Source organism: Cricetulus griseus, chromosome 6, assembly GCF_003668045.3.
Source record: "Cricetulus griseus strain 17A/GY chromosome 6, alternate assembly CriGri-PICRH-1.0, whole genome shotgun sequence".
In the NCBI taxonomy this organism is placed as follows: Eukaryota; Metazoa; Chordata; class Mammalia; order Rodentia; family Cricetidae; genus Cricetulus; species Cricetulus griseus.
In genome coordinates this window covers 25,032,104-25,057,425 of record NC_048599.1, presented here as the reverse complement: position 1 = coordinate 25,057,425, position 25,322 = coordinate 25,032,104, and the positions used below count along the sequence as shown (strand labels likewise).

The 25,322-nt window shown below is 45.7% G+C and overlaps 1 protein-coding gene and 1 pseudogene across 2 annotated transcripts; one reads left to right on the top strand and one right to left on the bottom strand.

The window, feature by feature from the left end:
* Nucleotides 1–822: 822 nt before the first annotated feature.
* Nucleotides 823–7,077, top strand: LOC100758842 (annotated as a pseudogene).
* A 548-nt stretch (nucleotides 7,078–7,625) lies between these two features.
* Nucleotides 7,626–24,617, bottom strand: Pxmp4 (peroxisomal membrane protein 4). Of its 2 annotated transcripts, XM_027421427.2 has the most exons (4): nucleotides 24,400–24,595; nucleotides 15,649–15,711; nucleotides 12,891–13,089; nucleotides 7,626–8,250 (listed from the first exon to the last, which is right to left on the bottom strand). In XM_027421427.2, the coding sequence occupies exons 1-4, from the start codon at nucleotides 24,510–24,512 to the stop codon at nucleotides 7,987–7,989; spliced, it is 639 nt and encodes a 212-aa protein (XP_027277228.1). In that variant the 5' UTR covers nucleotides 24,513–24,595; the 3' UTR covers nucleotides 7,626–7,986. The 2 variants fall into 2 exon arrangements, with proteins under 2 accessions (XP_027277228.1, XP_027277229.1); XM_027421428.2 differs by lacking the exon at nucleotides 12,891–13,089 and having other exon boundaries at nucleotides 8,090–8,250; nucleotides 24,400–24,617.
* Between the last annotated feature and the right edge of the window lie 705 nt (nucleotides 24,618–25,322).

The window sequence follows — 25,322 nt, the reverse complement described above, 5'->3', positions numbered from 1 at the left end:
ACTCTCAGCTGACACCCAGCCCACACGGAGAAAGAAGCCTGGAAGAGTGAAGAGAACAAAGATTGTGACACTCACGCCAGGAGCCACATGCAGCCCTGCCTGCTTTCTATCTTAGTCACGACTTCCGCAGGAGCTCTTGAGCAGAGTCCTGGTGCAGAAAAACCAGGATGCCTGTGTTTAGAAGCTTTCTTAAACCGACACTCAGAAGAGAGCTCTGCTTCCCTTTGTCCTCTGCCTGGGTGTGTTTGGCCTCTTCTGCCTCTGTTTAACGTCAAAACTCTCACTCCAAAATGCCCTTCAAGGCTGAAGTAAGACATTCTCTCCCTAGGAATCTGAAACAAGACAAGGGAAAGGGGAAAACACTTTTCTTTTTATAAATACGATCTAATTTGTCAAAGAAAAGGACATCTGAAGCCACAGTTTGTCGTGACATGGCCTTCCTTCTGGGAGGCAGAACATGGTGTTCTAGTTTAGGAGACCAGAGGGTTCAAAGCCTGCTTCTTATAAACCAAACGCACTTCCAGAGCGGTAAAGGAACAGTGTGAAAAGAGAGGCTGTTGCCAGGACCCTTTCTGGAGCCTGGGCGTGGAGTCTTGAGAGGAAAGGATCAAACACGGGCAGCTTCTTGGCATCTCAGTCTGCACATTGTTGCTCTCACACGGGCTTACTTAACAATCTCTAATCTGGGAGTGGAGAAGCAGAAGGGTCCCAAATTAACGTCAGCCTTCCCCTTCACTTGGAAGTCTTGAGAGCCTGAATTTTGGGAACTGTCTCTGATAAGGCCCAGGGTATCTGGGGTGGTTCTTTATTGCTCATCATAGTATGGCCCTGCTCAAGGTATCAGAAAAGTGGAGCTGGGTGAGTGAAGGTACGGGCTCAAAGAATCACTTAAAAAGATATATTTTTTTTTTTTGGTTTTTTTGAGACAGGGTTTCTCTGTGCAGCTTTGGAGCCTATCCTAGCACTCACTCTGGAGACCAGGCTGGCCTCAAACTCACAGAAATCTGCCTGCCTCTGCCTCACAAGTGCTGGGATTAAAGGTGTGTGCCACCAACGCCCAGCCCTTTTCACAATTTTTAAGAGTTCTCTTGGATAGCTTTCTGTCTAGGCTGTTTCTTGTGTGTGTGTTGGGGGGGGTTCTCACAGAAGCAGTCTATGTCCCTCTTTCTTAACTCTAACTCTGCAGTCATCGATACTACTGCAAAAGTAGCTTCCTTGCTCTTTATAGTCAATGGAAGCATGGATCATGGACTTCCCGTGATTTCTTGTGACAACACGGACCATGGATATCCACATGGTGTCTGGCATCAAAAAGTGCCACAGACCTCAGCATGGTCTTCTGTGGTGGTACAGACCACAGATACTAACATGGACCACAGATAACATCATAGCCCTTAGTGGCAGCACAGGTCAAGGATATCAACATGGCTTCTGGGACAACAGGGCCCATAGACACCAATATGGTCCCTGGTAGAAAAAAACATTTTTTATAGCTATGGGTATATGTTTTATAGCTATGGGTATATGTTTTATATGTAGGGGTATTATGTCTGTGTAGTAATGCCTGAGAGGGCCAGAAGAGGGCGTCACATCCCCTGGAATTGAAGTAAAGGTTGTGAGCTATCGTGTGAGTGCTGAGACTCAACTTGGGTCCTCTGAAAGACCAGCCAGTGTTTTCAACCACGGAGCCATCTCTCCAACCCCTCAATGGCTCACTTTCTATAGAATATTTTGTTGTTTTAAAGCCAGAGGTTTTTTTGTTGTTTTTTTTTTTGTTTTGTTTTTTTTCACTGTGTAGCCCTCTGGCTGTGTGGAACTCACACTGTAGACCAGGCTTGCCTTTGAACTCACAGAGATCCACCTGCCTCTGCCTTCCAAGTGCTGGGATTAAAGGCGTGCGCCACCACTGCCTGGCTAGAATATTAATCAGAAAGAAGCCAAACACAAATATGAGGATCAACGTCAAAAAAGTCAAGATTAATGCAACATAAAGGTTTATTTGTAGACAGAGTAGTGATCATACGTAGGACACATCAGAAGACTGTGTCGTTCAGAAAGTGCTAGAACCCAGGGGTGGGGCAAAGGGTTAAAGGATGGCTCAGTCGGTTAGGAGCTTGCATATAAGCATGAGGCCCAAAGTCTGGATCTCCAGCATCCATGTATACGCCAGGCACAGTAGTGTGTGTCTGTAATCCCTGCTCTAAGGAGGAGAGACAGGGAGAAGCCTGGAGCTCACTGGCCGGCTAACCTAACTGAACCACTGAGAAAGAGAGGCTCCACCTCAAAAAAAAAAAAAAAAAAAAAAAAAAAAGTGGAAGGCCAGGCTTTTGTGGCACACAACTTTAATCCCAGCACTCAGGAGGCAGAGGCAGGCGGATCTCTGTGAGTTTGAGGCCAGCCTGGTCTATAGAGTGAGTTCCAGGACAGTCAGGGATACACAGAGAAACATGCCGTCCCCCGCAAATAAAATGGAGAGCAACTGAAGTAGGCACCGAATGTAGACCTCTATCCCCCACATGCTGACACACACACACACACACACACACACACACACACACACACGCATGCATATGCAGACTGGGGTAGGTATTCTTATAGCTCGTTTCCCTGGTACTCAGGACCCAGCTTAGGTATAGGAGAGAGTCAAACTTCTGTTAAACAGCTTGATGTTTGTTTGTTTGTTTTTGTTTTGTTTGTTTTCTAAGACAGGGTTATTGTGTATCCCTGCCTGGCCTGGAACTTACTATGTAGATCAGGCTGTTCTCCAAACTCACAGGCCTGCCTCTGCCTACCAAGTGCTGGGACTAAATGAGTGCACCAACCTTTGAGTTTTGTACTAAGGAGGGAGGGGGTGCTTTTTGAGACAGGGTCTCTCATGCAGTGCTGGCTTCTGCCTCTGAAAAGGAGGATGACAGGAACGTACAGGAATACACTGCCATGCCTAACTTTGGCTATACAGTGAGTTGCAGGTCAGCCTGGGCTATAGAGTGAGACTGTGTCAAGAAAAAAACAAAAAGCCCAAGCAGGATGACACATACCTGTAATCCCAGCATTCAGCAGGTAGAAGCAGAAGGATCAGGAATTCAAGGCCAGCCTCAGCTGCATATTGAGTTCAAGGCTAGCCTGGGCTACATGATACCCCGTGTTAAGAAAACAAAACCAAGACTCCCAAAAGGGAGAAAGTTAATTAAATAATAAGATAATTTTTAAGTCCTGCATGTCAAAAGACTCCATACAAATGTGGCAGGCAGTAATTGCAGATTTATCTACCTTGCTGTTTCAGGAAGTCCCATTCAGGAATGGCAGTAGCTCCTCCGTGTATGCCAATGGTTCTTTAGCATTTCCTACATATAGATCATAAAAATGGAGGCTTAGCTAGGGAAGAGTGAAGCTGGGCTCTTCCCAAAGCTGCTGAAGACAGGATCTGCTCCTCTCTGTGGGGACCACCCCGCCTTCCTCCCTGGAGTGTGCAGTTGGAGGCACCAGATGCTCTGGCAAGATCCAGAGAGATGCCATCTGCGAGGGAAGCCTATTCTTAGAGAGCAGAGCCAGTCAGTGGTGGAGCCGGCCACCCCCCGCAGCAGAGGGGGGATGTCAGGGCAGGAGGCCAAGGCTGGCTGGGGAGAAGGGCAGGCTAAACACAGGGCACACTTATTTCTTACAACCAGCTCCCTCCTGCATTTGCTCTATTGGAAATAAGAGCAATGTTTGTTGAATGTTCACTTGTATGTATCACTCAAACCCTCCAGACACCACAAGGTGTGTGTCATCACAACGCCTCTTTACAGATGAGGCACAGATGGCTACGTCACTAATAGGTCAGGCCTCAAGCCCAGGCATGCTGGTTCCAAAGCCCTTGTCTCTTGCAACCATGTATACTGCTTCTCAGTGGCCAATTTTAGTTTGGGTTACCCAGATAATAAACCCCAAGGTGAGGATTTGAAAGCAAGTGCTTTAAGTGAGAAGTGGTCCCAGGATGCAAAGGCTGAGGCATGAGGGAGATAGTTTCCATGGGCTCCTGAAGCCCAATCCTTCTGGAGCTCTAGCAAGCAGCACACAGAGTATATGGGGGTTATCTCCTCCAAGGGCTGGGAGGTGCTCATGATGGCTCTTCTCAGTGCTGGGTTAATGCTGCTCAAGGGGCATGTCAGTCCCTAAAACTTCATGCCTGCTGCAGAGTGGTAAAGCAGGCCCCAGTGGTGGGAGTCCTCAGACAGGGAAACACAGGAGTGGCAACTGGAGAAGTCGGGTGTTCACGCAGAGAGAATGGCAGGGCTCCCCACCATCTGCTATAATAAACCTGCCTGGCAATGGTCGGCCTCCCCACAGTCTCGAGTTTGCTCATCAAGCACAGTAAAAAGCTCTTCCAAATGGTCTGCTTTGAGCTTACAGTGAGCTGCAGCCGAGAGCACTGGGAAGTCAGACAAAAGCCACCTCCACCACCCCAGAGATACCTAGGATAATGATGCTTGGCCCTGCTGTTCACCACTCGCTCAGTACTCAGGCTGGGCTCATAGCACAGCACTTACAGCATAGGAACCTGTAGGCTAATCAATAGTTCCAAAACTATTCCACACCCCTAAGTCAGAATTTATATTGTGTCCATTTGTTGTTTATTTTTGAGACAGGGTCTCACATGGGCCAGGCTGGTTCCCAACTTGCTATGTAGCGGAGTATAACCTTGAACTCCCATCCTCTTGCCTCCACCTCCCAGGTGCTGTGAATATGGGTGTGTATCTCCATGCCTGGCCATAATCTACACACTAATAAGATTTCCAGTGACTCATGTAGATTTCTACCAGTCATTTCAAACACATAAAAACACAGGGGAGGAAGGGCACATTAAAGTAATGTATTGCACTAAACCAAGGGTCTCAGACTGGCAGCCTCTGGACCAGGCTTTTCCGAGAGTTGTTTTGTTTTAAAAATTCTGCCTGCAGCCGGGAGTTGGTGGCGCACACCTTTAATCCCAGCACTCGGGAGACAGAGGCAGGCGGATCTCTGTGAGTTCAAGGCCAGCCTGGTCTCCAGAGCAAGTGCCAGGATAGGCTCCAAGCTACAAAGAGAAACCCTGTCTCAAAAAACCAAAAAAAAAAAAAAAAAAAAAAAAAAAAAAAAAAAATCTGCCTGCCACACAACCACACAACTCTCTAGTTCACTGTGACACATTTCCTCCTATGGCATAGCACCTCAAGAACATCCATTTAGGAGTTTGAATTTGTGGCTGAGCTTGAAGCACCTGGAAGCCTAGTCTGCCAAGTTGTCGCAGACGCTTCTAGAGAATTACCCAGGCATTCATGTAAGCAGGAATCAAGATAACTACAGTGTCTGTCCCTGAGGAGGATTTATGTCACTATAAGCAAGTAGTTGTTCGTATGCATCCTGAGAACACAAAAGAAAAGGCAGTTGTGTCCCACAAAGTGGTTCATGTTGTAGATAAACATATACTCGCTTTTGATCCAAAACAAGAAGTCAGTTTTTTCAAGAAAAGAAAACTACAAATTTTGATATTACTAAAAGGCAAAATAAAGATCTTAAGTTTGTATTTGATGCTGTTTTTGATGAAACATCAACTCAAATGGAAGATTTTGAACATACTACTAAACCAATTCTTCATAGTTTTCTGAATGGAGACAATTGCACAGTACTTGCAGATGGTACCACTGGAGCTGGGAAGACACACATGATGCTAGGATCAGCTGCTGATCCTGGAGTAACGCACCTAACAATGTTAGACCTTTTCAAAGCCATGCATGAGCCTAAAGAAGAGAAAGTGTGTAGTACTGCTGTTTCTTATTTGGAGGTGTATAATGAACAGAATCATGACCTCTTGACAAATTCGGGGCCACTTACTGTCCAGGAAGATGCCCCCAAAAGGAGTGGTTGTTCAAGGTCTCACTTTACACCAGCCCAAATCCTCAGAGGAAATATTACAGCTACTAGGCAATGGAAACAAAAACAGGACACAGCATCCCACTGACATGAATGCTACATCTTCTCATTCCCATGCTGTTTTCCAGATTTATTTGTGACACACAAATAAGAATCAATCAAAATATCTGTGTAGCCAAAATGTCACTCATTGACCTGGCAGGATCTGAGCAAGCCAGAACTTCTGGTGCTAAAGGGACATGATTTGTAGAAGGCACAAATATTAATAAATCCTGTTTAGCCCTTGGGAATGTCATCAATGCCTTAGCAGATACAAAAAGAAGGAATCAGCATATTCCTTTACAGAAATATTAAGCTTGCTCGCTTATTGAAGGATTCTCTTGGAGGAAACTGTCAAACTGTAATGACAGCTGCTGTTAGACCTTCCTCTTTGTTCTCTGATGACACATATAACACTCTTAAGTATGCTAATCATGCAAAAGTCATTAAACCTTTAAAGAGTGATGTCCTTAATATGTAAAGATCTGTAATGTGCAGAAAACAGAGATTTTAATGCTGAAAGAAAAACTAAAAGCCTATGAAGAACAGAAAGCCTTGACTGACAAAAACAACAGTGTAAAATCAGTACATCAAACACTCAAGACAAAGAAATTAAAAGACTTCAAGAAATTCGGAAATGCTTGTTCCAGAGTCGAGAAGAAATCAGGCAAGAATATCTAAAGTTAGAAATGTTGCTTAAAGTAAATGAACTCAAGTCATTCTATCAACAACAGTGCCATCACCAAATAGAGATGAAGCATTCAGAAGACAAAGTAGAAAAGGCCACTTGCGCCCAGTGGTGGTGGCACACACCTTTAATCCCAGCACTCGGGAGGCAGCAGCTGCTGGATCTCCGTGAGTTCGAGATCAGCTTGGTCTACAAGAGCTAGTTCCAGGACAGCCTCCAAAGCCACAGAGAAACTCTCCCCCCAAAAGAAAAAGAAAAGAAAAGGCCACTTGCAATCGAGATCACAGACTTCAAAGGTTGAAAACTGTTCGCTGTTTCCTAGAGAAAAAGAAGGAAGAGGTGTTGAAACAATTTGACGAGAATACCAATTGGCTTTCTTAGGTCAAAATGGTGACATCCCAGAGGTACTCATTAAAGATCTTCATTGTCACCAATTTACCTCCAGACCAAAGACCTGAAAACACAAATGGCACACATGAAGGCTCTAGCCTGTCTCCAAGAGCAGCAGCACAGTCAGATTGAGGCAGTATTGAATGTTTTACTTCCAGCCCTAAGAAAAACGTATTTCATGTCAGAAGAAACTAACCTGTCTAACGCTGCTTTTGATTCTGACTTCTGACTTCAAAGATATTGAGCATTTGGTAGAAAGGAAGAAGGTGGTGGCTTGGACTGACCAAACTACTGAACATTCAAACCAAAATGATGTTCCAGGGATTTCTCTTCTTCTTTTTTTTTTTTTTTTTTGGTTTTTGGAGACAGGGTTTCTCTTTGTAGCTTTGGAGCCTATCCTGCACTCGCTCTGGAGACCAGGTCAGCCTCAAACTCACAGAGATCCACCTGCCTCTGCCTGCCGAGTGATGGGATTAAAGGCATGCGCCACCAACGCCCAACGGGATTTCTCTTCTTATGACCTTCCCACAGCTTGGACCAATGCAATCTATTCCTTGTTGCATGTCCTCAAATGAACCTGACTTGCTTAACATTACTCCACAAAAAAGAACCAGAAGGAAATTAACACCATCTTCTTTGAAAGTAAAACATACTGAGAAGTCTCCACTGTCTGAAAGTACAAGCTCAATGATTCTTTCAGCAAAGAACTTGAGCCTATTGCTTATACCCCAGAGGACTACAGAAGACCTTTTCAAAACCCATCCCCAGCCTTAATAAAACCTTCATCACATACTACAAATAATCAATGATAATTCTCATGGAACACTGGGATAAAACAAGTTGGAGTGTGAGGCCCGTGGCTTTGAGAAGGCAGGATCCTCCGTGAGGGTGTGTTGATAGAACCACACTCTGAGCAGCAGCTCACACTGCCTGGAAGCTGTCTGGGCAGAGGAGTTCCTTAAGCACCTTGGGCTGTGTTACTTGGAGGGGCGGCTCTTGTTGAAGATGAGGAAGTCTGAGATGTCATGCCACACGTTGCTGTCCTCGTAGAGGTAGGTCATGGAGGACTGCAGTGAGGGCTGCAGAGTGGGCCGGTGATACTCGAAGAGCCATAGCACAAGCCCCCAAATCACTGCTGTGTGCAAGGGGAACGGGTCCCAGCTGAGCTTAGGGATGTAGCCCTTCTCCACACCCAGGCGGCACAAGGCAAACAGGACGCGTGATGTCAGGTACATGTTGATCTGCAGGGAGGGAATGCTGAGGGTTACTAGTCAGCATGGCCACTGGGAACCTTCACCTGCCCACCCAACCCTAGGCACTGGGCATTGCTGTGCAGCGGCTCTGTGATTTTCAAAGTTAACGTGCAAGATGATTGAGGTGGTATGCAGCAGACATTTTAATATTTCTATTTATGTGTGTGTGGTGCGTATGTCTGTGTAGGCGAATATCCTTGTGTGGGTTGGGTGCTTGTGTACATGTGGGTATAGAGACTAGAGACTGCAATTAGGTGTCTCTCTCAGTTCCTTCTCTGGCCTAATTATTTGTTTTGTTTTTGTTGTATGGAGACAGGGTCTCCCTATTATGTAGCTTTCCTAGAACTTGCTATGTAGACCATGCTAGCCTGGAACTCAGAGAGATCCACCTGCCTGTCTTCTGAGGGCAGGGATTAAAGGTGTGAGCTACCATGCCCAGCTCCAGCCAGGTGTAATTGGTCAGGAGTGGTGGCACATGCCTTAAGAGGATTGAGGGCCAGGTGACTGTGGTGCACACCTTTAATTCCAGCACTTGGGCAGCAGAGTCAGGAGGATCTCTGTGAGTCTAAGGCCAGCCTGGTCTACAGAGCAAGTTCCAGCTGAGGCTATGTAGAAAGACCCAGTTTTAACAGCCCCTCCCCCAAAGAAACCTTTCAATTTACAACTGTTTTCTCTTTTTAAAGATTTAAAAGCACTCTTAATCTTTGAGCTATAGGTCCATTCTGCCCCTTACCCAATTTGTTGAGACCACAGTTTCTCATTCAACACGGAGTGCACCAATTTGGCTATGCTAGCTGACTACAGAGTTCCAAGGATCTACCTCTCTCTACCTCCCAAATACTGGGATTACAGACAGATGCTTCTGTGCTTGGCTTTAAAAGAAATAGGTAATAATTATTATTTATGTATTTACTTTGTGTGTGTGTGTGTGTGTGTGTGTGTGTGTGTTGTGTGTGTGTGTGTGTGTGTGTACTTACTTAACTGTTTTTCCTCAGAAACCATTCATCTTGTTTTTTACTTTTTTTTTTTTTTTTTTTTTGGTTTTTTGAGACAGGGTTTCTGTGTGTAGCTTTGGAGCCTATCCTGGCACTCGCTCTGGAGACCAAGCTGGCCTCAAACTCACAGAGATCTGTCTGCCTCTGCCTCCCGAGTGCTGGGATTAAAGGTGTGCGCCACCAACGCCCCGGCGTTTTATACATTTTTTTATTTTTGAGACAAGGCCTCTCATAGCCTGGCACTCACCAATCTGGATAGAGTGGTTGGTTCCAGAGAGCCCAGGTCCCCTCCTGCATCTGCCTCCCCAGTGCTGTGATTTCAAGTACCATAGTGGCTGGCTTTCTATGTGTGTTTTGGGGATGGATGTCAGGTCTTCAGTTTGCTTCATAAGTACTTTGCCAACAGAACGACCTCTCTGTTCCCTTTTTAGAAGCTGTGGTTTTGTTTTGTTTTGTTTTGTTTCAAGACAGGATATCACTATGTAGTCCTGACTGTCCTGGAACTCACTAAGTAGATCAAGCTGGCCCAAAACTCAGTGTCTTTGTCTCTGAGTGCTGGGATTAAAGGTGTACACCACTATGCTTGGCTCCTTTATTAGAAGTTTTTAAAATTGTACACAGTTCAAAATTTTAAAAAATGATCCATAAGAGGAAAAATAATATTTTGGATTTCCTTGAAACTCATTTTTTCTATGTGAAGCCAGCTGGGTATACAGAATAAATTCCAGGCCAGTTGGGGCTACAAGGCAAGGCCTTATCTCAGAAAAAGGAAGGCTACAAGGAGAGCCATTCACAATACATATGTGCAAAGCATCAGCATGTAAATGTTCTGAAAAGTGTCCTCAGGGCTCACAAGTAAAACATGAAACATTCCAGCTGGAAAATGAGCAAAAGATATGAATGTTTCACTCGATGGGTAGCAAATAAGTGATAATGAGGAAAATTTCAACATCATTGTTCATCAGGGAAAGGTGAAGTCAAGTCACAATGGATAGGACAGGGCTGGTGAGATGGTTTAGGAGCTGAGGGCACTTGCAGCAAAAGTCTAACAACCTGAATTTGATCCACAGAGCCCACAGAGTGGAAGGAGAGAACCAATTTCCAAGAGCTAACCTCTGAATCACATTCATACACCATGGCAGGTGCACACCTGCACTTATAAACATCACACACACACCCACCCATACATCCCAAAACCTTTAAAACATAGATAAAATAAATTGTGAAGCAAACCAAATGTTAATAGGATATGGAGAAACTAGACACTCCTATATTTGTGGTGAGAATGAAAAAAAAAAAAAACCATAGTCACTGGAAAACAGCTTGGCAGAGGTTTGTCAGTTTCTTTCTTTCTTCTTTTTTGGCAGGTTGTTTTAAAATCAAGCATGCATGTACCATACAACCCACAATTACACTCTTGGGCTTTTATCCCAGAAAAATGAAAACTTATGTTCACAGAAGTATCTATACAAGAGTGTTCTTCACAGCTCTATTTGTAACACCCTAAAGCTAGAAACTGCCCAAATGTCCATCAGAGGATGGGAAAAAAAACTGATGGTACTTCTATACTACTTAGGAGTAAAAGGGAAAAATTAAGCCAGGGTGGCCATACATGACTATAACCCCAGTGCTCCTGAGGCTCGGGGGGAATTGCCAAGGCTCAAGGCCAACTTGGGCTACAGAGCAAGACACAGAAAAAAAAAAAAAAAAAGCTGGTTGTTGGTGGCATGTGCCTATAATCCAAACCCCGGGGAAGTATAGGTAGGAATTCAAGTTCAGACTCAGCTATAGATTGAGTTTGAGTCAACCTGGGCAACATGAGACCCTGTCTCAAGAAATAAAAGGGACTGGAAAGATGGTTCAGAGGTTAAGAGCATTTGCTGCTCTTGCAGAGGACCAGGCTTGGTTCCCAGCACCCACACAGCAGCTCACTACTTTCTATAACTCATGTTTCAGGGGATCCAACACCTTCTTCTGGCTTCTCCAGGTACCAGGCATACATATGCTGCACACACATACATGCAGGCAAATACTCAGGCTCATAAAAGAAAAAAAAATGTTTTAAAAGAAAAAGTCAGGCTGTCCTTCCCATGTGACTCTGGCATTTTTTTTTCCCCAAAGAAGTGGTCTATTTTTTGTCAGCCAAGTTTGCAAAAACAGAATTAGCCATAATATTCCATAGCTTTTTTTTTTTTTTTTTTTTGGTTTTTTGAGACAGGGTTTCTCCGTGGCTTTGGAGGCTGTCCTGGAACTAGCTCTTGTAGACCAGACCAGGCTGTCCTCGAACTCACAAAGATCCGCCTGCCTCTGCCTCCCGAGTGCTAGGACTAAAGACATGCACCACCACCACCCAGCCAATATTCCATAGCTTTTAAAATCTACATTTCATTTACTATTATTTTATTTTAGAGGTGCAGGGAAAATATGTGATAGCATGTGTAAAGCAGTCAGAGGAAAACCTTTGAGACTTGTTTCTCTCTTTCCACCATGTGGGTCCCCGGAACCACACTAAGTCATCACACTTAATGGTAGGCAACTTTACCTGCTGTGCCACCTCACAGGCCCTCAGTGCTTGTGCTTTTTATCTTTATTTTTGTGTTTGCTTATTTATTATTTATTGAGACAGGTTCTCTCTATGTAGCCGTGGCTGTCCTGGAACTCACTATGTAGACCAGGCTGGCCTTGAATTCACAGATATCCTCCTGCCTCTGCCTCTGCCTCCTGAGTACTGGGGTTCCTCAAGGCCTTTTAATATACACAAGACATTAAACATAACCCTTGTATTTCCAGTATGGGTAAAAGTCTTTGGAGGTGATGCTGGGGTAGAGGCTTATAGATTCTATTCATCTTTAAAACAAAACAAAACAACAACAACAACAAAAAGAACGGCTTCTCTCTTTCAATTTCCCAATTTCCATTTCATTGAGTTCTTCTTGTCTGTTTTGAGATGCAGCCCAGGCTGGCTTCAAATATGTGCCTTAGCCTCTCAATGTACCACCACACCCAGGTCAAAGTGCATTAAAAAAAAAAATCCTAAACTGGAGAGATGACTCAGCAGTTAAAAGTACTTGTTGCTCTCTTGCACAGGACCAGAGTTCAATTCCCAGCACACACATAGGGTGGAACATAAGTTCCTGTAACTCTAGCTCCAGAAGATATAACACCCTCTTCAGCCCTCCACGGACACCCACACACAGGTACACATGCATGCAGAGGCACACCCACATACATAAATAATTGAAAAATGGTTGTACCACCAAATTATTGATGCATATGTAATCTCAGCACTTGGGATGAGGCAAGAATATCAAGAGTTCAAGGCAAGCCTCCGCTAGCTACATAGCAAGTTCAAGGCCTGCCCAAACAAGATGAAACAGTCTCAACTACCACCACCACCACCACCAAAATCCTTGCCCCAAAGAGCAGCAGACACACTGATGTGGGGAGTCCTGGGATTCCAACTGTGGCTTGGTTTACAAGTGGGAAAACGGAGGGAGAAGTGACTTTCCCAAGGTCACACAGGGACTGGTGATTCTTGGACCTCAGACACAGACAGCAGCCAACAGTTCATCTTTACTCCCCTGTCCCTCAACTAAAGGGCATCCCACTGTCCCATCTCAGGAAAGTCTTTACCTGGCTATTGATGTTATTGTTCTTCCTAAACACCAGGAGGCCCCCGATGAAGGCTGCCAGGAAAGAGTGCATCTGGTGGGTCTCCCCTTGCACATGGGACTGTAGGGCACAGAGACTCTTATAGATGAACACAAAGCAAGCCAGGTTCCGAGAGTGGGTGTACGTGGCTTTCAGGATGGCCTGTAGCTTCTCTTGGAGACTGCACAAACAGAAAGCCCCATGAGTGCAGGCCCAGAGTACATATAGCTCTGAATTAGGCAAGGAGCTGTAGCCCATCCAATTCAAAACCTCTGTGGAGGGTGCCCCATGTCCTCAGGGGCACTGCGCTCTCACCAGACTGGGGCCTTCACTCAGTGTCACCACCTCAGGGATCACTCCCTGACACCTTGCATTAATGAGTGCCCATCCCCTTCCTCATTTGTCTTTTCCATCATGGCTCTCATGGCCATTTAACATTTGTGAGCTGATTTATCAAGTTCCCTTGTCCTCAGTATAAGTTCCTGCAGAGCAGGGTCTAGATTTTGCTTGTTCACCCTAAGGGCACAGAATGGGGCCTGACACACAGTAGGTGCTCAACAAATGGGAGAGGTGAGTGAACAGTGAACAGATGAATGTGTGCCTGCTATGAGCTGGAGTTGCAGATAAAATCTTGAGAAATGGCAGGTCTGCTTTCTACATTTGTGGGGCTTATGGGCGAGGGAATAATTGCCAAGGCAAGAATCAGACATTGACTTTGATTAAGAGGTGGTCCTGGAATCTGAAGGATTCCAAGCAGAAGACTCATCATCCAAAAGGCCCCAAGGACAGGCACAGAAATGGAGCCAAGCAATGGAGAGAGGTCACTGTGGGCTCTGAGCAGGGACTGTGTGTGGAGGGCAGTGAGGAGGTCAGCACCCAGGGCTGGTCTTTCTTTTGAGATGAAAAGGAGCTGATTCAATTCACCTTTTCCTTAAAGGGAGAGACAGAGAGAGAGAGAGAGAGAGAGAGAGAGAGAGAGAGAGAGAGAGAGAGAAAGAGAGAGAGAGAGAGTCTATGTCTGTGGGTACCCACAGAGGCCAAAAGAGGGCATTGGATTCCCTGGAACTGGAGTTACAGGCAGTTGTGAACTGTGTGCTGGGAACTGAACTCTAGTCCTCTGTAAGAGCAACAAGCACTCTCAATAGTTGAGCCATCTCTATAGTTCCACTAGGGGACAACAAAGATAACTCAGGGAGAGAGCAGAGTATACCTCTCAATTCTGTTACTGGCTGATGGACTTCGAAGACAGTTAACTTTTTTTTTTTAAGATTTATTTATTCATTTATCATGTATACAGCATTCTGTCTGCATATATGCCTGCAGGCCAGAAGAGGGCACCAGATTTCATTACAGATGGTTGTGAGCCACCATATGGTTGCTGGGAATTGAACTCAGGACCTCTGGAAGAACAGTCAGTGCTGTTAACCTCTGAGCCATCTCTCCAGCCCCTCCTGCTATTTTTAATGTTGATTTTTTGCTGCCTCCTGCTAGAAGATAAACCCTAGGAGGGCAGGGATCCTTGTCTGTCTTGTCCACTGCTGTATCATTAGCAGCCACAACAGTGTGTATTATATAATAGATGTTCACTGAACACTTGGAGACTGAATGAGTAAGTTTGGGTTTTAAAGAATGCTTTTGGACCCTGTCTCAAAAATAAAACAAAACAAAAATATTTGGAAGGGCTGGGCATATAGCTCAGTGCCAGTGTGCTTGCCTACTGTGTTCCAGGCTCAGGGCCAGTGTGCTTGCCTTCCAATGTTTCTCACTCTGGAAAGAGAAAGAAAGGGGAGAAGAGAAGGAGAGAGAAGGGAAAGGAAAAAAAATACAATTTGGAGGGCAAAAATCCCCAACATATATAAACAAAATAAAACTGCCAAAACAGAAATCTTTTTTAAAAACTCAATCTCAGAAGATGGACAAAACAGAAATCTTGCAATTTGGACTTGGCCTACCCTCTTTGTATTCTTCTTCTTCTTCTTCTTCTTCTTCTTCTTCTTCTTCTTCTTCTTCTTCTTCTTCTTCGATTTACTTATTTATATTTTATGCATATAAGTGCTTTGCCTGAATGTTTGTGCATCACCTATGTGCCTAGTGTCTGCAAAGGTCAGAAGAGAGTGTTGGAGTTCTTGGGACTGGAGTTACAAATGATTGGGAGCTACCATGTGAGTGCTGGGAACTGAACTCGGGTCCTCTGAAAAAGCAGCAAGTGCTCTTAACCAATGAAGTCATCTCTCCAATCTCTGTATACAACTCTCATAAACTACAGGTGTGTCTATAAACATCAGACTGCAAGGTGTTTAAGGCCTTGAAGGAAGGGACTCAGGTCAGGACACAGAGCAGGAGAGGAGAGATCAGAGACTGATTTCCAGAGACTATGACCCAGAGGACTGGACAGGTTTCTGGGAGGAAAACAGAAGCTGGCTAGAAGAGGATAGCTCCCTGGAAGCGGGTGTGCACAGGCCAATGAGTGGGAGTGAAGTATCACAGCCTGCATGGAACAGGGCCTGTGTGCCACGGAAGCCCACACTGGACACTGTAGGGGTTAGCTGTGTCACACCGCAGAGGGTTAGGTCTTTGTGGAGCATAGTGAGGAGCCACAGGCATTTCCATATGGTCAGAGCTGGACTTTAGGAAGCACAGGGAATCGGGAAGCCAGTCCTAGCTTGGAAACTACTACACCCATCCTGGCCTGAGGGCTGACCACATTGTCTCCCAATTGGTATGCAGAGAGGGTAGGTACCTGCCACTCCTGAAGAGAAAGGTCATGACCAATGCATGAGGTGCCCGGATTTTGACTCCATAGCTGTAGAAACAGAGACAAACAGTTACTAATCCATCACTGTAGCAGTTTCCAGGACCCTGCCCCCCTTTGGCCCCTGGTCCTTTCTCCCTTCCCCAGTTCTGATACCATGATGGGAGAAAAATAATGTTGGCTTTCCAGTTACATCTGGGCTCAAGTTCCTGAGGCCCCTGGTAGAGTGACCTTTGCCTTAGCTTGACCCTCTCTGAGCTTCAGTTTCCCCAAAAAGGAATGCAAAACCCCAGAGGGCTGGGTAAATGGTTCTTGTGGACAAAAATGAAGTATGCAAAAGGTGTCCACTATTCCTACCTTGCAGAAATGCTCTCTCCACTCCTTCCTGACCTGTCTATTATAGTTAGGCTCATCTTTGATTAATTTTAAATTTGATTTATTATTACTAGTACTGTTTTGTTTTCTTTTAATTTTTCTGATGGGCATGGAAATCAGGATTCACTAGACTCTGTATAGTGGAGTTTATTAGGGGAAAAGAACGTAGACAGAAAACAAGAGGCCCTCCAGCTCTAGGAATGCAGGTCCTGCCACCCCGCTGCTCTCCATCACTGAAATGGGCAAGAGAGCTCCAAGCCCCAAACCTAATCCTAATCACTGATCGCATCCATCCCCACCTGTGACCACGCCCAAAAGGCGTGGTCAGTGCTACAGGCTTGCACTGCAGTTTTCATTACATTCATTCATAGACAAAGAATCTTACTGTGTAGTACTAGCTCTGGCTGGAACTCACTATGTACACCAGGCTGGCCTTAAGCATGTCCTAACACTCGGGAGGCAGAGGCAGGTGGATCTCTCTGAGTCCAAGGCCTGTCTGGTCTACAAGTGAGTTCCAGGACAGCCAGGGCTACTTAGTGGGGCCCTGTCTCTAAAAATGAATCAACAACAACAACAAACTCACAGAGCTCTGCCTGCCTATATACCCCTGAGTGCTGGAGGAGTGTGTCACCACACCAAGAATTTTCATTTTATTTAACTTTATTGTTGCTATTGTTTTGGTGGATTTAAAAAGTTATTGAAGTAATTTATTTGTGTATGTGTGGGGGCATGTGGGCTAGCTAGTTTTATGTCAGCCTGACACAAGTGATAGTCAGCTGAGAGGATGGAACTTTAATTGAGAAAATGCCTCCATAAGAGCAGGTTTCAAGTCAGGCGTTGGTGGCGCACGCCTTTAATCCCAGCACTGGGAAGGTAGAAGCAGGTGGATCTCTGTGAGTTCAAGACCAGCCTGGTCTACAAGAGCTAGTTCCAGGACTGGCTCCAAAGCTACATGGGAAACCCTGTCTCGAAAAACAGCAAAAACAAACAACCAAACAAAAAAAGAAACCAGACTTCAAGTTGGTTCTGAAGGCAGTAGTGAATGCCTTTAATCCCAGCGATCAGGAGGAAGACACAGGTGGATTTCTGTGAGTTTGAGGCCAGCCTGGTCTACAGAAGGAGCTCCAGGACAGCCAGGGCTACACAGAGAAGCCGTCTTGAAAAATCAAAACAAATAGAAAACAGATCAGGCTGCAGGTAGGCAAGCCTGTGGGGAATTCTATTTATTTATTTATTTATTTAGACAGGGTTTCTCTGTGTAGCTTTGGAGCCTATCCTGGCACTCTCTCTGTAGACCAGGCTGGCTTCGAACTCACAGAGATCCGCCTACCTCTGCCTCCCGAGTGATGGGATTAAAGGCATGTGCCACCAAGGCCCTGTGAATTTTCTTAATTAGTGATTGTTTTGGGAGGAACCTAGCCCATTGTGGGTGGGTGGTGTTACCTGTGGGCTAGTGGTCTTGGAATCCATAAGAAAGACTGAGATCAGCTCCTGCCTCCAGGCTCCTGCCTCCAGGTACCTGCCCAGTCTGAGTTCTGCCTTGGTTTCCCTCCATGGACTGTGACTTGAGATACGCAGGCTACATAAACCCTTCCCTCTCTAAGTTGCTTTTGATAATAGCGTTTCATCACAGCATTAGTAACGTTGACTAGGACAGCATGCATGCCACAGCATGTATGTGTGTTAGAGAACAGCTGGTAGCAATCAGTTTTCTCCTTCCCCCACTTGAACTTGGGGATCACAGTCTCTCTGGTCTTCTTCAGGCTTGGTGGTAAATGCTGTTACCTGCTGAGCTTCACCACCAACCCTGGCTTTTTTTTTTTTTTTTTTTTTTTTTTTTTTTTTTTTTTTTTTTTTTTGGTAAGGATCTTGTGTAGGCAAGTCTCTATAGCTGACTGAGTGACTGAGGCCTTGAACTCCTGATCTTCCTCCCACCACCTCTTGAATGCTGAGATTGTAGGTGCCTGCTACCTTACCTACTTTAATATATCATTATTATTTCATGTGTGTGTGTGTGCCTGCACACATGCATGCATATGCATACATGGTACCTTTGGAATCTAGAAGAGGTGGCAAATCCCCTAGAGCTGGAGTTACAGGTGGCTGTGACCTAACTGCTGTGAGTCTTGGGAACCAAACTCAAGTCCTCTTCAAGAGCAACAAGTGTTCTGTCTCTGCCTCCCAAATGCTGGGATTAAAGGTGTGTGCCACCACCGACCTGCCTTTCTTATTTTTCTTTATCAGACATCTTATGCTGGTTAGTTTTATGTCACAGGCTAGAGCCATCTGAGAGGAGGGAGCCTCAACTTAGAAAATGTCTCTATAAGTTCAGGCTACAGGGAGGCCTATAGGGCATTTTCTTCATTAGTGATTTATAGGGGAGGGCCAAGGTCATTGTGTGTCATACCACCTCTGGGCTGATGGTCATTGATTCTATAAGAAAGCAGACTGAGTGAGCCACGATGAACAAGCCAGTAAGCAGTCCTCCTCCATGGCTTCTGAATCAGCTCCTGCCTCCAGGTTCCTGCCTGGTTTGAGTTATTGCCTTGGCTTCCCTCAACAAACTATGACACAGAATTTGTAAGTCAAATAAACCCTTTCCTTTCCAAGTTGCTTTTGGTCATGTTATTTCATCATAGCAATAGTAACCCTAACTAAGATACCTTCACCTTCATTTCTGCAGCTGTGTCAAGGCTTTTGAAGCCTAAAATCTCTTGAAGGCCTTGAGACAATGTTTATGAGCCAATTTTGACTGTCACTTGAATATATAGGAATATTCACTGCAGGTTTCAAAAAAGAGGGGCTCCCATGGCACACACCATTAGTCTGGTACTTATATGAAACAACAAATGGCCAGAATCAGGCACTGGGTAGACAGCTCAGAAAGTAAAGTTGCACAGTAAGCATGAGGACCCACGGAAGAGCCAGTACAGTGGGGCACATTAACAACCCCAGACCGTTGGGACAGAGATGGGCAGGCAGAGCCTTGCAGTTCACCAGTCAGCCAGCCTAGCCAATGGATGAGTTCTAGGCTCAGTGAGAGACACTGTCACAAAAACCAATACAAAAAATGACATAGGCTGGGTGAATGGTGGCACACACCTTTAATCTCCCAGCACTCGGGAGGCAGAGGCAGGCCGATCTCTGTGAGTCTGAGGTCAGCCTGGTCTACAAGAGCTAGTTCCAGGACAGCTAGGCTACACAGAGAAATCCTGTCCTCAAAACAAACAAACAAGCAAGCAAACAAACAAACAAAAAGTGATGGAGGAAGACAATTAATGTCACCCTCTGGCCTCCATACGCTCACCCATGCACATATCTGCACGAACATGTACATGAGAGAGAGACAGAGACAGAGAGAGACAGAGGATGGTCTCCTCTCTCTGTTTTCATTTTACAACAGAGAAATTGAGGCCCAAAGAGAGTAAAAGAGGGCACTGAGCTGAGTGTGGTGGCTCACACCTTTAGTCCCAGCACTTGGAAGCATAGGCAGGCAGATCTGTGTGAGTTCAAGGCCAGCCTGGTCTACACAAGGAGTTCCAGGTCAGCCAGGGCTACATAGAGAGACTCTGTCTCAAAAACAAAACAAAACAGAAAACTAATTTGGGACTGGAGAGATGGGTCAGTGTTTAGGAGCATCATATCCTCTCTGGCTTCCATGGGTACTAAGCATGTACATAGCACTTAAACATACATGTAGGCAAAGCATTCACACACATAAAATAAATGTATCTTGCCAGGTGTACACACATTTAATCCCAGCACTCAGGAGGCAGAGGCAAATGGATCTCCTTGTTCAAGGATAGCCTGTCTTCAGAGCAAGTTCCAGAACAGCCAAAGCTACACAGAGAAATCCTGTCTCAGAAAAACATCAATAAATAAATAAATAAATAAATAAATAAATATGTCTTAAAAGTAATTAATTAAAACAACTTTTTACTCTTCTTTCCTACAGTACATCCTGAGTGAAGCCTCCCCCTCTTTACCCCTCTCACTGCCTCTCCCCCAGATCCACTGCTCCTCCACTCATTAAAAAAATTGGGGGAGAGGGGGTCATGATGAGGGACATCCTTCTGTGTATATGTTTGTCTTACTGATTGATAAATAAAGTACTGTTGGCCAATAGGAAAGCAAGATAGGTGGGACTAGGAGTTGAGGAGGATTCTGGGAAATGTAGTAAAGTCTTGTGATCCAGGCAGGAAGTGACATAGCAGGCAGACTCAGAAAATAAGCAGGAACAAGCAGGAAGTCGCCCTCTTCCTCCTGCTCTCTGCTCAGGAGCTCCCATGTGACCACTAGGAAGACAGGACCCAAGGCCAGTGGCATCATCTATAAGTCTTATAAATATATAGATTAATATAGATAAAAATATCATAGTAATAATGATAATTAAGACTGAGCTAGCAGATAGAAATCCTAGTTATTGGCCAGCAGCATTGTAATTAATATAGGTCTCTGTGTGTTATTTGGGGCCCTAACATGCCAGCGGAACTCAGGCGGCTGGCAGTAAGACTTATTGTTACAGGGTCAAGACAGGGTTTCTCTGTGTATCTCTAGCTGTACTGGAACTTGCTCTATAGACCAGGTTGGCTTCAAACTCACAGAGATCCCTCTGCCCCTGGAGTGCTTGGATTAAAGTCATACGCCACCATGCCTGGCTTAATTTAAAAGAATTTTTAAAGAGAAAATGGAGGTCAGAATAGATGAAGAGTCATTCAATATTCAGAATAAGAACATTAGGATTGGAGTCAGAGGACATGACCACAGAAAGTGCCATGGTTGGGAGGGTTCACAGAGGATACAGGGAGAGCTGGAATCAGAAAGGATTACAAAGTCCTCACTGGGAAATGCCTGCTGGCTCTGGAGCTAAGTCTGTGGGATATAAAAGAACAAGGTGGGAAAGTGGGAGCAGAGAAGCAAAAAGTGTAAGGTCTAACATTATTCCAAAAGAAAAACATTAAAGGTGTGGGGGAGATGAGATGCCTTTGTCTGTATGTGCACACAGCCCTCTCTCTGGAAGACAACAAGAGAGTCATCCCAGGACTATCTCCATGGAGAGGGACTGGTGACTGAGGACATTATGTAACTATTTTAGAGTCCGGGATGGACCTCAGGTCCTCTTGCATGCTAAGCATGTGCTAAGCACGTGCTCTTCCATGGAGTTACATGCCTGGTTTAGCAGTGAACTTTTATAACTTTTGTGAATGTGTTACCTAACTTTTAAAAAAGGAAATTAAAGATGATTAAAATAACTAACAACTTGCCTGGCGTTGGTGGCGCACGCCTTTAATCCCAGCACTCGGGAGGCAGAAGTAGTTGGATCTCTGTGAGTTCGAGACCAGCCTGGTCTACAAGAGCTAGTTCCAGGTCAGCCTGCAAAGCCACAGAGAAACCCTGTCTCAAAAAAACAACAACAAAAAAACCCCTAACATCTTAAACTGTGTTTTTGTTGCAGAAGCCAGTCTGCTGCTGTCCTTATCATCTCCTCTGCCTGGCAGTGTCAGGCAGTTCCCATCCTCGTGCCTGTGGCCCTTCTTCCCCAGAATCTCTAGAACCTTATCTCCTTCTTCTGCATAGAGAGACCTTCAGCCTCCTCCAGTTAGCCAGGGACTTCCTTTAGCCTAGACACAAGCAGACTGTCTTCAAGTCCCTACATCTGCCAGGCCCTTTCTCAGAGTCCTCAAGTTCAGATAAGACCTGTTACATCACACCTGTAATCTCAGAATTTGGGTAGCTTAGACAGGAGGACCTTGAGTTTGAGTACAACCTAAGATAGACAGTGAGACCCCCTTTTTATTAAAATGGGGGCTAGAAAGATATCTTGGTCAGTAAAGAGCTTGCCTTGTAAGTGTGATGACCTGAATTTGGATCTCTGGAACCCATGTAAAAATCAAGGCATGGTGTTGGGCACTATATTCCAAGGCATGCTGAGGTAGAGGGCAGAGCAGGAAGAGTCTTGGAGCTGGATGGTCAAGTAGCCTAGCCTACGTGGTGAAGTTCCAGTTCAGAGAGACCCTTTCTCAAACAAAAAGTGAAAGGAGAGTGCCTAAGGCATGATGGCAGGGTTGTCTTGGACCGCCACATATGCTGGCATGCATGTGCACATATACATCTGTGTGTGCACACACGCATGTAAAACTCTTGAACATTTGGGGGTGAGTCAAATGTTCACTAAGGTCAAACATCTCAGTCATCCACATTGACCTCTCTAAACTAATGACCTCTCTTCACAAATACAGCAAATTTTTCTCCACCTCCAGGCCTTTGCTGAATACATTTTCATGCCCAGAATGCCCTGGAGAACTCCAACTTGGCCTTCAGAATATCACCATCACTCCCTCTGAAAAGAATTCCTGAATACTACTTTGCATTGATGTGGTATTTGGGTTTGTTGTTGTTGTTGTTGTTTTGGTTGTAGACTCTTGCTATTCAGTCCAGGCTAGTCTCAGACTCCCAATCCACTTGCCTCTAAAGTGCTGTGATTACAAGTGTGTGTTGCCACGCCAAGCCCTGTCACCGTAGTTTGTGAGACTTCCCTTTACACTTATGATCCTTATAGATGGGCAGAGTGTCAATGCCACTAACAAGTAATGATGTCCATGCCTTGGAGATTCCGGAATGGCTGAGTTTACAGTTTTAATTTTACAGAGGAGGAAACTAAGACCAGAAGAGACTACCCAGTTTGTCACAGTGGAAGCACTAGGATTAGAGCCCAAACACCTGACCCTAAAAATGTCTGTCCTGGCTGGAAGGATCCAGTGAGAAGGGCACAGAGAGAGGTGGGGTAGGGGGAGGTGTACAAAGCCCATATTGGGCAACACTTGCTGTGTCCAGGCCATACCTGGCAAAGGGGCTACTGATGTAACCTCAGGGTTCATTCTGTCCTGATCAAAACATGGCTGATATGATCTGGCCAGATCCAGCAGGAAGCAGTTTCTACCTGACGGAGTGCCCACTCTGAGTCTCAATCCTGACGGTAACCTGACTTGACATGTGCAGGAACAATCAGCATACCTCCCCGAGTCACTAACGATTCAACTAGAAGGTAGAGAGATAAGAGTAATTCCTAGTTTTCAAATATTCATTCAAAAAAAATTGAATGCCTATAAATAGAGGGATTACCAGGATACATAGAGGGACAATTATCGGTAAAAATGTGTGTTCCTGTGAAGCACATTTTGTCATTGTTGTTGACAGAGGGTCTCACACTATAGCCCAGGATGACCCAGAATGCACTATTTAGCACAAGTTGGTCTTAAACTCACAATAATCCTCCTGTTCCAGTCTCCCATGTACACCACCCCAGGCTGATTTTTACTGAGAGACATGGACTATGAAACAAGATTGTTCAGTGTCTATTGATAACAAGTGCTACAGAGAAAGAAACAGGGAGGAAAGTTCAGAGGCTGCTCGTGGGGAGGTCTCCGTGCAGGATTAGTGAACCTGTGACAACAACCATCACATGGGCACACACACCAGTATTGTGCTCTGCATTTCACACAGACTGACCAGTCCTCAAATAGTACCATGCAAGTGCTCTGGGGAACTCGTGATCCAGAAAGTGAGGCTCTGAAAGGCCAAATGATCCACTCAAGGTAGCTGACATTGGGTTTTAAACCGTGGCAGTTCACACACTCAACACCGTGCCACACACTGCTACCTGGATGCCAACCTTAGGGACTTTGGTTTCTTCTCTGAGTCATTGCTAGTTCTGGCACAGCAGCCCCTCAATAACTGTGAAAGCCTGAGGTTTCAAGAAGGTGGAGCTGCCCTCCAGGCACCCATCGATCAAAATGGCCCTAAGACCTCCTCTCCTACCTGTAGGAGGGAGTGAGATCAATCTGTCCAGCAAATATTAGCTGCCTTTTCTTACGTTTACTGTCACTTTCCATGAGTCCCCAGTGAAAAACGAGGGCTGGGGTGAAGTCATATTGATGAGAAACAGGATGTGAACCTGTTAGCAACTTAATAGGTAGTAGGTGACCACCTGTTTGCTAAAGGACAGAGTCCAGTTTCTTTGGTGCACACAGAGACACCGAAGCCAAATAGGGCAAAGTGCACACAGCAAGATGAGGTGAACTGGACCCAAATGAGGGGCCACAGGTGCTGGCATATTAGGCAACTATGTCAAGAGTGCCAGATTGTAAAGCACAGAGGACCTAGAAGAGGGACATGGGAAGCCCCAGCTCAAGGCTGACAAGGTGACAGGAACCCAGAATCCCACTTCCACTACACCAGCAGGACACCGGAATCTAACCTCAGAGCTCCTTAGAGAGTGCACAGCGAGGTGACAAGGGGCCTCGAACTTGCGACCCCGGCTAGGCCCGTCCCTCAACCCTGACCAGACTCTGCGGCCCCACTCACACAGCCCCGTTCCGGAAGCCCTTAAGCAGGGCCAACACAGCGTGGTAGCGGCGCTTTCGCAGCAGCGTGTTGACAGCCTGGAGAAGAGCCTGCAGCTGCGGTGGGGAGGCCATGGCATCGGAGAACTCGGTGGAGGAACCCGGCTGGACGCGTACTGACAGCCCTGGGCTCCGGCTGCAAAGCCCACTGGCACAGGGAGCACCGCCCCGTCGTTGTATCCATAGGCTGAGTCTGCCGTCACTCATTCAGCAGAGCCAGTCACAGAGCACACTGGTCTGCAAGGGGCTGAGCCGCTCGCACTCTTCGGACTAGCTGACTGATTGGAAGAGAAAGGAGAGTCGGTAACCAATCACCGGGACTCGGAAGAGCTCACGCAGGATTCGCCCAATCAGAAGGCAGCTTTCCCAGGGAGAAGTTTGGTTCATTGAGAGGCTTAGGAGGAGTTTCTTGCCCTCCTTGGAGTTGAAATGGATGACTTCGGGGGAGCTGACGTTGGTCTTACCTCACACCCACTTTCGATGCCTAGCAGATGTCGCAGCTAACTTCTCAAGAGCATAAATCACATGCCACTCTTGTTGTCTGGTGTTTTGAGACAGCTTTCTCATGCAACCCAGGCGGGCCTTGAACTCTGACCACTCCCTGCCCACTTCCCACGTGCTGGAATTGCAAGCCTGTGCCATTTTAACTGCTTTCTACTTACTTTTAAAATACAAACTCTTTCTCGGGCCTCCCAGGAACAGACGCATTTAGTGTTTGCTGGCCCTAGCCTCTCGTCCCATATCCTCCCTTTTCTCCAACTTGGTTGGCTTGGTTTCCCTTCCTGGAGTAGTCCAAGAGCGCTTAGGACTTGCACCTGCTATTTCTCTGTTAAAATTTATTGCCCCTTGAACTTTCTATGGCTGACTTCCTCTCAGTATTCAGGT

Excerpts from the sequence above, each read along its gene's own strand:
- Pxmp4 (XM_027421427.2), bottom strand. The coding sequence starts at position 24,512 with ATGGCCTCCCCACCGCAGCTGCAGGCTCTTCTCCAGGCTGTCAACACG. Across the intron at positions 13,090-15,648 it reads TTTCTCTTCAGGAGTGGCAG|TCTCCAAGAGAAGCTACAGG; the intron begins GTACCTACCCTC and ends CTGTTTGTGCAG. Across the intron at positions 8,251-12,890 it reads ACAATAACATCAATAGCCAG|ATCAACATGTACCTGACATC; the intron begins GTAAAGACTTTC and ends CCCTCCCTGCAG.